Below are 12,145 nucleotides of genomic sequence, written 5' to 3' on the forward strand. Positions count from 1 at the left end.
TTGCAGGAGTCGATTTTAAAATGAAGACACTGGAGATAGATGGCATCAAAGTGAGGATACAGATATGGTAAGTAGTGAATGCATGCAGCCAGAGCATTCTACTAAAGTAGGTCAAACATGGGAATCACCCCTTTGAATATAGTGGATGTCCTAGTCCCATGTCAGGGATGTTCAGTCTAACCCCATGCTACTCTGAACATCCCTGACAGTCTAGCCCCATGCTATTCTGTCAGGGATGTTCAGTCTTACCCCATGCTATTCTGTCAGGGATGTTCAGTCTTACCCCATGCTATTCTGTCAGGGATGTTCAGTCTAGCCCCATGCTATTCTGTCAGGGATGTTCAGTCTTACCCCATGCTATTCTGTCAGGGATGTTCAGTCTAGTCCCGTGCTATTCTGTCAGGGATGTTCAGTCTAGCCCCATGCTATTCTGTCAGGGATGTTCAGTCTTACCCCATGCTATTCTGTCAGGGATGTTCAGTCTTACCCCATGCTATTCTGTCAGGGATGTTCAGTCTTACCCCATACTATTCTGTCAGGGATGTTCAGTCTTACCCCATACTATTCTGTCAGGGATGTTCAGTCTAGTCCCATGCTATTCTGTCAGGGATGTTCAGTCTAGTCCCATGCTATTCTGTCAGGGATGTTCAGTCTTACCCCATGCTATTCTGTCAGGGATGTTCAGTCTTACCCCATACTATTCTGTCAGGGATGTTCAGTCTAGCCCCATGCTATTCTGTCAGGGATGTTCAGTCTTACCCCATGCTATTCTGTCAGGGATGTTCAGTCTAACCCCATGCTACTCTGAACATCCCTGACAGTCTAGCCCCATGCTATTCTGTCAGGGATGTTCAGTCTTACCCCATGCTATTCTGTCTGGGATGTTCAGTCTAGCCCCATGCTATTCTGTCAGGGATGTTCAGTCTAGTCCCATGCTATTCTGTCAGGGGTGTTCAGTCTTACCCCATGCTATTCTGTTAGGGATGTTCAGTCTTACCCCATACTATTCTGTCAGGGATGTTCAGTCTAGCCCCATGCTATTCTGTCAGGGATGTTCAGTCTTACCCCATGCTATTCTGTCAGGGATGTTCAGTCTTACCCCATACTATTCTGTCAGGGATGTTCAGTCTTACCCCATACTATTCTGTCAGGGATGTTCAGTCTAGCCCCATGCTATTCTGTCAGGGATGTTCAGTCTAGCCCCATGCTATTCTGTCAGGGATGTTCAGTCTTACCCAAACTGTTGTTTACTCAGACTGGACACTAAACCAGTTCCCCTGCCCTGCAAGGACTCTTATCTCAAGATTTAAAAAAAAAAAAAAAAAAAAGTTTGAACTCACAAAGATCCACCTTGGATTGAAATATTGCCTGATATGATCATTATTCTCTACCTGTTTTGTCATTTTCTAAGAGAGAGTGTTTGACATTTGATTTCTTCCAGGGACACAGCAGGACAGGAGAGATATCAGACCATCACTAAGCAGTACTACAGACGAGCACAGGTAAGATAACGCTACTCTCCCTCAAGATATTGTAGGTCAAAGGTCAGATCAGGTGAGATACTTTTACTTTAGCTCCACTCTTTCCTTAGTCTAATCCATCTGGTCATTAGCCTGGAAACGAGGGTGCTCTCCCTTCTAAACATGCATTGCACTTGTAGCTAAAGCTGCAGTTGTACGTCATATGTACTGTAGCACATTTTCTTGGTGCTAGTTTCCTCCTGTCCACTCACCACCTTATCACCCGTGGATTCTAAACAACGTGGTGTTGCTGTGACAACCATAACTGAATTAGCTGACATGATTTTAATTCTCCCCTCATCTCCTACCCTCTCCTCTTCCCTCCCCCCATCTCCTACCCTCTCCTCTTCCCTCCCCTCATCTCCTACCCTCTCCTCTTCCCTCCCCTCATCTCCTACCCTACCCTATCCTCTTCTCTCCCCTCATCTCCTACCCTCTCCTCTTCCCTCCCCTCATCTCCTACCCTCTTCTTTCCTCTTCCCTCCCCTCATCTCCTACCCTCTTCTTTCCTCTTCCCTCCCCTCATCTCCTAACCTCTCCTCTCCCCTCATCTCCTACTCTCTCCTCTCCCCTCATCTCCTACCCTCTCCTCTCCCCTCATCTCCTACCCTCTCCTCTTCCCTCATCTGCTACCCTCTCCTCTTCCCTCCCCTCATCTCCTACCCTCTCCTCTCCCCTCATCTCCTACCCTCTCCTCTTCCCTCATCTGCTACCCTACCCTCTTCCCTCCCCTCATCTCCTACCCTCTCCTCTCCCCTCATCTCCTACCCTCTCCTCTTCCCTCATCTGCTACCCTCTCCTCTTCCCTCCCCTCATCTCCTACCCTCTCCTCTCCCCTTATCTCCTACCCTCTTCCCTCCCCTCATCTCCTACCCTCTCCTCTCCCCTCATCTCCTACCCTCTCCTCTTCCCTCATCTGCTACCCTCTCCTCTTCCCTCCCCTCATCTCCTACCCTCTCCTCTCCCCTTATCTCCTACCCTCTTCCCTCCCCTCATCTGCTACCCTCTCCTCTTCCCTCATCTGCTACCCTCTCCTCTTCCCTCCCCTTATCTCCAACCCTCTCCTGTCTTCGCCTCTCTTCAGGGAATCTTCCTGGTTTACGACATCACAAGTGAGCGATCCTTCCAGCACATCATGAAGTGGGCCAGCGATGTGGACGAGGTGAGATCAAGGGGAACAAGGGTTAGAGGTCAGGCCAGCTCTTTTTTTTATTGCGGCACAGGGTGCTTTTGTCAAATCAGACTGAATGACTCTCCCTCCCTCCCTCCCTCCCTCCCTCCCTCCCTCCCTCCCTCCCTCCCTCCCTCAGTATGCTCCTGATAACATCCAGAAGATCCTCATAGGGAACAAGTCAGACGAGGAGGAGAAGAGGCAGGTAGCTACAGAACAGGGCAACAAGCTGGCCAATGATTATGGGATGGACTTTTTTGAGACAAGTGCCTTCACCAACCATAACATAACAGAGGTGAGTGGCTGACAGCTCCTGTGGAAACAATGTACGGCTGGCTGTCTGCCTGTCTGTCTGTCTGCCTGTCTGCCTGTCTGTCACAGGACCAAAGGCAAACACCACAGCCAGACTACCGGTATGTGAACTACCGATGACGATATAATGGAACAACATTTCATCCTTAGTCACTTCGTCTTATTCTGTATCTCCCAGAGTCCAAGTGATATATTTGTACCTGTATAGGTTGTACCGGCGGCACAATAGGGGCGCCCTAAAGTGGTGATAACTTCCATCCAAAATGACTGAGTTTAACTACTGTTTAGTCTAAATTACACTATAGTGCCTGGAAATACAATGAAATTGCTAAAGTAGTCAAACATTTAGTAGGAAACAACTTGTCAGCATTATCATGTCGTCAAATTTACTTTAGACAGATGCCAATGTTATCATTAGCTAGCAAAGTTAATCAAAAATAGCTAGCAATGCTAACATTAGCTATTTAAAATCCGGTGACCTCCCCTCAATCTTAGCTAGCTAGCTAACGTTATACTGCATCTAAAGTCAATCTGGCGACATCAAAATGATGACAAAAGCTTTTCCTACCTTTTATTAGTCTCCTTTTGAATGTCATTGTATTTCCAAGCCACTGTAATGCACTTGTGATGGAATGTTCATCAGCGCTCATTAAAGATGCAGTGAGTAGAAAGCTCAGTCGGACATCAGTCCAAAACGAACATTCAAAAACAATATTGTGAGGAAACATGCAACTAATGAATACAGTGACATACAGTGACATATACAGTGACACATACAGTGACACATACAGTGACATATACAGTGACATATACAGTGACACATACAGTGACATATACAGTGACACATACAGTGACACATACAGTGACATATACAGTGACATATACAGTGACATATACAGTGACACACAGTGACATACAGTGACATACAGTGACACATACAGTGACATATACAGTGACATATACAGTGCCATATACAGTGACACATACAGTGACATATACAGTGACACATACAGTGACATATACAGTGACATACAGTGACACATACAGTGACATATACAGTGACATACAGTGACATATACAGTGACATATACAGTGACATATACAGTGACACATACAGTAACATATACAGTGACACATACAGTGACATATACAGTAACATATACAGTGACACATACAGTGACACATACAGTGACATATACAGTGACATATACAGTGACATATACAGTGACATACAGTGACATATACAGTGACATATACAGTGACACATACAGTAACATATACAGTGACATATACAGTGACATATACAGTGACATATACAGTAACATATACAGTGACACATACAGTGACATATACAGTGACATATACAGTGACATACAGTGACATATACAGTGACATATACAGTAACATATACAGTGACACATACAGTGACACATACAGTGACATATACAGTGACTAATACAGTGCCATATACAGTGACATATACAGTGACATATACAGTGCCATATACAGTGACATACAGTGACATATACAGTGACATATACAGTGACTAATACAGTGCCATATACAGTGGCATATACAGTGACTAATACAGTGCCATATACAGTGACATATACAGTGACATATACAGTGCATTCGGAAAGTATTCAGACCTCTTGACTTTTTCCACATTTTGTTACGTTACAGCCTTATTCTAAAATGAATTCAATTACTTTTTTTCTACACCCCATACCCCATAATGACAAGGTGAAAACAGGTTTTCATACATTTTTGCAAATGTATTAAAACTTAAAAAACATGAATACCTTATTTACATAAGTATTCAGACCCTTTGCTATGAGACTCAAAATTGAGCTCAGGTGCATCCTGTTTCCATTGATCATCCTTGAGATGTTTCTACAACTTGATTGGAGTCCACCTGTGGTAAATTCAATTGATTGGACATGATTTGGAAAGGTACACACATGTCTATATAAGGTCCCACAGTTGACAGTGCATGTCAGAGCAAAAACCAAGCCATGAGGTCGAAGGAATTGTCCGTAGAGCTCCGAGACAGGATTGTGTCGAGGCACATATCCGGGGAAGGGTACCAAAACATTTCTGCATCATTGAAGGCACCCCAATAACACAATGGCCTCCATCATTCTTAAATGGAAGAAGTTTGGAACCACCAAGACTCTTCCAAGAGCTGGCCGCCCGGCCAAACTGAACAATGGGGGAGAAGAGTCTTGGTCAGAGAGGTGACCAAGAACCTGATGGTCACTCTGAAAGAGCTGCAGAGTTCCTATGTGGAGATGGGAGAAACTTCCAGAAGGACAACCATCTTTGCAGCACTCCACCAATCAGGTCTTTATGGTAGTTGCCAGACTGAAGCCACTCCTCAGTAAACGGAACATAACAGCCTGCTTGGAGTTTGCCAAAAGGCACCTAAAGGACTTTCAGACCATGAGAAACAAGATTGAACTCTTTGTCCTGAATGCCAAGTGTCACGCCTGGAGGAAATCTGGCACCATCCCTACGGTGAAGCATGGTGGTGGCAGCATCATGCTGTGGGGATGTTTTTCAGCGGGAGAGACTGGGAGACTAGTCAGGATCGAGGGAAAGATGAACGGAGCAAAGTACAGAGAGATCCTTGATGAAAATCTGCTTCAGAGCATTCAGTACCTCAGACTGGGGCGAAGGTTCACCTTCCAACAAGACAACGACCCTAAGTACACAACCAAGACAACGCAGGAGTGACTTCAGGACAAGTCTCTGAATGTCCTTGAGTGACCCAGCCAGAGCCCGGACTTGAACCCGATCGTACATCTCTGGAGAGACCTGAACATAGCTGTGCAGTGACGCTCCCCATCCAATCTGACAGAGCTTGAGAGCATCTGCAGAGAAGAATGGGAGAAACTCTCCAAATATCAATCAATCAAGTTTATTTTATATAGCCCTTCGTACATCAGCTAATATCTCGAAGTGCTGTACAGAAACCCAGCCTAAAACCCCAAACAGCAAGCAATGCAGGTGTAGAAGCACGGTGGCTAGGAAAAACTCCCTAGAAAGGCCAAAACCTAGGAAGAAACCTAGAGAGGAACCAGGCTATGAGGGGTGGCCAGTCCTCTTCTGGCTGTGCCGGGTGGAGATTATAACAGAACATGGCCAAGATGTTCAAAATGTTCATAAATGACAATAAATGTCAGTTGGCTTTTCATAGCCGATAATTAAGAGTTGAAAACAGCAGGTCTGGGACAGGTAGGGGTTCCATAACTGCAGGCAGAACAGTTGAAACTGGAACAGCAGCAAGGCCAGGTGGACTGGGGACAGCAAGGAGTCATCATGCCCAGTAGTCCTGACGTATGGTCCTAGGGCTCAGGTCCTCCGAGAGAGAGAAAGAAAGAGAGGAGAGAATTAGAGAGAGCATACTTAAATTCACACAGGACACTGGATAAGACAGGAGAAGTTCTCCAGATATAACCAACTAGCCCTAGCCCCTCGACACAAACTTCTGCAGCATAAATACTGGAGGCTGAGACAGGAGGGGTCAGGAGACACTGTGGCCCCATCCGATGATACCCCCGGACAGGGCCAAACAGGAAGGATATAACCCCACCCACTTTGCCAAAGCACAGCCCCCGCACCACTAGAGGGATATCTTCAACCACCAACTTACAATCCTGAGACAAGGCCGAGTATAGCCCACAAAGATCTCCACCACAGCACAAACCAAGGGGGGGCGCCAACCCAAATACAGGTGTGCCAAGCTTGTAGCGTCATACCCAAGATGACTCGAGGCTTTAATCGCTGCCAAAGATGCTTCAACAAAGTACTGAGAAAAGGGTCTGAATACTTAAGTAAAAAATTATCATCTAAAAACCTGTTTTATCTTTGTCATTATGGGGTATTGTGATGTCATTATGGGGTATTGTGCTGTCATTATGGGGTATTGTGATGTCATTATGGGGTATTGTGATCTCATTATGGGGTATTGTGCTGTCATTATGGGGTATTGTGCTGTCATTATGTGGTATTTTTTGTAGATTGATGAGGGGGGGAAAAACGATTTTATCCATTTTAGAATAAGTCAAGGGGTCCGAAAACTTTCTGAATGCTCTGTATACAGTGATTATATACAGTGACATATATATGGTGATATATACAGTAATATATATATATATTTGCACTAACAGTTCAATTAATGATCGGCCTTGCAAAACACTTTCCTGTCTTTCACCCAGTCCTTCACGCGATTGGCTGAGCAGGTCCTGTCGGCCAATAAGAAGGACCTGGACCTCCTGAGGTCGTCGGTCACAAACGAGCTCAACCTTGCCGCCCTGGAGGAGGAGGAGGGCATCACAGACGGGGCCGCCGCCTCACAGAAGGGCTGCTGGTGTTAAGGGCCTGGTCAAAAGTAGTACACTATGTAGAGAATAGGGTGAGAAAAGTAGGGAACTATATAGGGAATAGGGTGCCACTTCTCCTTATGTAAGGACTGGGTCTGGCTGCGTCTTGAATCACACCCTATTCCTTATGCGAGCTCTGCTTGAAAGTAGTGCACTTTGTAGGGAATAGAGTGACAAAAGTGGTGCCCTATGTAGGGAATAGGGTGGGGGGGGTGACACTTCTCGTAGCTGATTGCCTTTCTACCATTCTAGGTGCTGTACTGGTGTTTGATGGGTTTTTACCAATGATGTATGTAAACCCTGGATTGCTAATGCTATGTATTGGCCAATGAGATGTTCTGAAGTCACCGGTCGGCCATATTGGCACTCCTCAGAAAAGCTTGTCCTCTAGGAATGAATGAAATTCTACAGTATTTCATTGAAATGCTTCAAGGACAAAATTACATGTATTTAAGTATTTATTTGTTATAGTGGGGACAGTGACAGTAATATCAGTACTTTAAAAAAAAAAAGAGAAAAGTATCTATATATTTTTTTGTATATTTAGCTAACAATATAATTTAAAAGTATGCTTTAAGTTGTCTGTAATAATAGAATAAACATGGCAAAAACAAATTTAGACATTTATAAATGCATTTCTATATCTTCCTAAGTATTTTTATTTTTACACTGGTGGGGGAGTACCAAGATGGAGGCGCGGTGGCTTCAAAACGTCGCCCCTTAATTAGTCATCTAGTGTATATATTAATCATAGTGTTTTTTTCATGGTATTTTTCATTGTAGTTCATAGGTTTGGGCACCAGAGGGTGCTACTGATACATGTTGCGTTGCTATATGAAGCAGATAGTGCAGAGTTGTTGATGAAGGGGTTACGACACATTACACTGTTCTACTTGTAGTGAGTCTCAAATCACACCTTATTCCCTTTATAGTACACTGCTTGGCTCTGCTCAGACCTACTGCACTAATAGGGGATAGGGTGTCGTTTGTTGTGCAGACAATGTTTCCGTTTAGTTTTTAGCTTTTGCAATTGTGTTTCTCAAGACAACTTTCCATGATAATGTACATTAGTTTAATGTTAGTTTAAACCTATGAGCATTACAGGCCTGTAAAAAGTGTTGACTTTTAATTTTGATGGTCTAGAAATATTCCATCTGTGATTCTATCTATGATGACATGTTTTGTTTGCTTCAGTTTTACGCCATATTATCCACTAGATAGCTGCTGTTTCCGGAGTAGCCCATTGAATAGAAACTTAGAAAACGTATTATCCAGACTAGCAAAAGACCAGCAAGAGATTTGCATGTGTCCAACTTCCATCCTCATCTTCTTCTGTCTTGCAACTTCAATGAAGTTAATTATTTAACTGATCATGATACCCCTATAACCCTATTTTAGCTTTTGACCAGAGTGGCTATACGAACTGATCATAGGACTAACCTCTACTGTCTGCAGCTACTGACTCAATGTTACTACTGCTACTGTCAAACACTACTGTTTGTGTGCAAGTGATAATATGGTATGTCGTTTTGAATGATATACAGGACTATGATCTCTAGATACAGGTGAAATACAGGACTATGATCTCTAGATACAGGTGAAATACAGGACTATGATCTCTAAGGGTGAAATACAGGACTAGGATCTCTAAGGGTGAGATACAGGACTAAGATCTCTAGATACAGGTGAAATACAGGACTATGATCTCTAAGGGTGAAATACAGGACTATGATCTCTAAGGGTGAAATACAGGACTAGGATCTCTAGATACAGGTGAAATACAGGACTAGGATCTCTAAGGGTGAAATACAGGACTATGATCTCTAGATACAGGTAAAATACAGGACGATGATCTCTAGATACAGGTGAAATACAGGACTATGATCTCTAGATAAGGGTGAAATACAGGACTAGGATCTCTAGATAAGGGTGAAATACAGGACTAGGATCTCTAGACAAGGGTGAAATACAGGACTATGATCTCTAGACAAGGGTAAAATACAGGACTATGATCTCTAGACAAGGGTGAAATACAGGACTATGATCTCTAGACAAGGGTGAAATACAGGACTAGGATCTCTAGATAAGGGTGAAATACAGGACTAGGATCTCTAGATACAGGTAAAATACAGGACTATGATCTCTAGATACAGGTAAAATACAGGACTAGGATCTCTAGATAAGGGTGAAATACAGGACTATGATCTCTAGATAAGGGTGAAATACAGGACTATGATCTCTAGATAAGGGTGAAATACAGGACTAGGATCTCTAGATAAGGGTGAAATACAGGACTATGATCTCTAGATAAGGGTGAAATACAGGACTATGATCTCGAGATAAGGGTGAAATACAGGACTAGGATCTCTAAGGGTGAAATACAGGACTATGATCTCTAGATACAGGTAAAATACAGGACGATGATCTCTAGATACAGGTGAAATACAGGACTATGATCTCTAGACAAGGGTGAAATACAGGACTATGATCTCTAGATAAGGGTGAAATACAGGACTATGATCTCCAGATAAGGGTGAAATACAGGACTAGGATCTCTAGATACAGGTGAAATACAGGACTAGGATCTCTAAGGGTGAAATACAGGACTATGATCTATAAGGGTGAAATACAGGACTATGATCTCTAAGGGTGAAATACAGGACTATGATCTCTAAGGGTGAAATACAGGACTAGGATCTCTAGATACAGGTGAAATACAGGACTAGGATCTCTAAGGGTGAAATACAGGACTATGATCTCTAGATACAGGTAAAATACAGGACGATGATCTCTAGATACAGGTGAAATACAGGACTATGATCTCTAGATAAGGGTGAAATACAGGACTAGGATCTCTAGATAAGGGTGAAATACAGGACTAGGATCTCTAGACAAGGGTGAAATACAGGACTATGATCTCTAGACAAGGGTGAAATACAGGACTATGATCTCTAGACAAGGGTGAAATACAGGACTATGATCTCTAGACAAGGGTGAAATACAGGACTAGGATCTCTAGATAAGGGTGAAATACAGGACTAGGATCTCTAGATACAGGTAAAATACAGGACTATGATCTCTAGATACAGGTAAAATACAGGACTAGGATCTCTAGATAAGGGTGAAATACAGGACTATGATCTCTAGATAAGGGTGAAATACAGGACTATGATCTCTAGATAAGGGTGAAATACAGGACTAGGATCTCTAGATAAGGGTGAAATACAGGACTATGATCTCTAGATAAGGGTGAAATACAGGACTATGATCTCGAGATAAGGGTGAAATACAGGACTAGGATCTCTAAGGGTGAAATACAGGACTATGATCTCTAGATACAGGTAAAATACAGGACGATGATCTCTAGATACAGGTGAAATACAGGACTATGATCTCTAGACAAGGGTGAAATACAGGACTATGATCTCTAGATAAGGGTGAAATACAGGACTATGATCTCTAGATAAGGGTGAAATACAGGACTATGATCTCCAGATAAGGGTGAAATACAGGACTAGGATCTCTAGATACAGGTGAAATACAGGACTAGGATCTCTAAGGGTGAAATACAGGACTATGATCTATAAGGGTGAAATACAGGACTATGATCTCTAGATAAGGGTGAAATACAGGACTATGATCTCTGAGGGTGAAATACAGGACTATGATCTCTAGATAAGGGTGAAATACAGGACTATGATCTCTAAGGGTGAAATACAGGACTATGATCTCTAAGGGTGAAATACAGGACTATGATCTTTAAGGGTGAAATACAGGACTATGATCTCTAGATACAGGTGAAATACAGGACTATGATCTCCAAGGGTGAAATACAGGACTATGATCTTTAAGGGTGAAATACAGGACTATGATCTTTAAGGGTGAAATACAGGACTATGATCTCTAGACAAGGGTGAAATACAGGACTATGATCTCTAGATAAGGGTGAAATACAGGACTAGGGTCTCTAGACAAGGGTGAAATACAGGACTAGGATCTCTAGATAATGGTGAAATACAGGACTATGATCTCTAAGGGTGAAATACAGGACTATGATATGAGATGATGAAATGTATATCTGTGCTGTTTGATAATGACTACTTGAATTGCATTTTGTGGAAATATATAACGAGCAACGTTGTAATACTTTCAGATGTTTATTGAATAAATACTGGCAGATGTATGACTCATCATGCTGTTGTGGTAACTTGATTAAATAAATAAAAAAGGGTACGATTGGCCACCCCTGTGTCATGGAGCAATAGGAATGAATAAAGCATGAACTGGATTGAATTCCAGGCAATAGTGTCCGCAGGCTTTCATGAATGCCTTTAAAAATATATATATGCCTGTTTCAGGGACTAATTTAGACCTGGGTGTAAATGGAAAGACCAGTAGCACATCAGCTCCTGTGTCTCAGAAAGTAGTCTGGAATATAATGTATTATGTTGTTGTTGTTTTTTTACCAGTAGGTGGAATAGTCGGATAACTCATGTTTTTACCTCACATGATCTTTTTGCATCCATATTCCCCACGTAAAAGAACTTGGTGTAACGTTCGTCGTCTCGAGGAGAAGAAGAGGACCAAGATGCAGCGTGGTGTGTATTCATATTTAATCGAATACTTTCAAGAACGAACAAAACAATAAACTGACAAAAACAACCGAAGACGCTACAGTCCCGAAAATGTGAACACAGAACACAGGAACACACAAACAGGAACAATCACCCACAAACCACAATACAAAAACAGGCTAC

At 42.8% G+C, this 12,145-nt stretch overlaps 1 protein-coding gene across 13 annotated transcripts in view; it reads left to right on the forward strand.

The window, feature by feature from the left end:
- LOC129817779 (ras-related protein Rab-15-like) overlaps window positions 1-11,631 on the forward strand; it is a 32,852-nt gene extending 21,221 nt beyond the window's left edge. For 2 of the 13 annotated variants that reach the window (XM_055873332.1, XM_055873333.1), the window contains exons 2-6: window positions 7-67; window positions 1,442-1,502; window positions 2,605-2,682; window positions 2,831-2,986; window positions 7,224-11,631. In XM_055873332.1, coding sequence (XP_055729307.1) covers window positions 7-67; window positions 1,442-1,502; window positions 2,605-2,682; window positions 2,831-2,986; window positions 7,224-7,382 — 515 coding nt within the window. In that variant the 3' untranslated portion in view covers window positions 7,383-11,631. The remainder of the gene's footprint in view (window positions 1-6; window positions 68-1,441; window positions 1,503-2,604; window positions 2,683-2,830; window positions 2,987-7,223) is intronic. The other 11 variants (XR_008753770.1, XR_008753760.1, XR_008753765.1 and 8 more) reach the window with 11 other exon arrangements.
- The last annotated feature ends 514 nt before the right edge of the window (window positions 11,632-12,145 follow it).

This window comes from Salvelinus fontinalis, chromosome 20 (assembly GCF_029448725.1).
Source record: "Salvelinus fontinalis isolate EN_2023a chromosome 20, ASM2944872v1, whole genome shotgun sequence".
NCBI lineage: Eukaryota > Metazoa > Chordata > Actinopteri > Salmoniformes > Salmonidae > Salvelinus > Salvelinus fontinalis.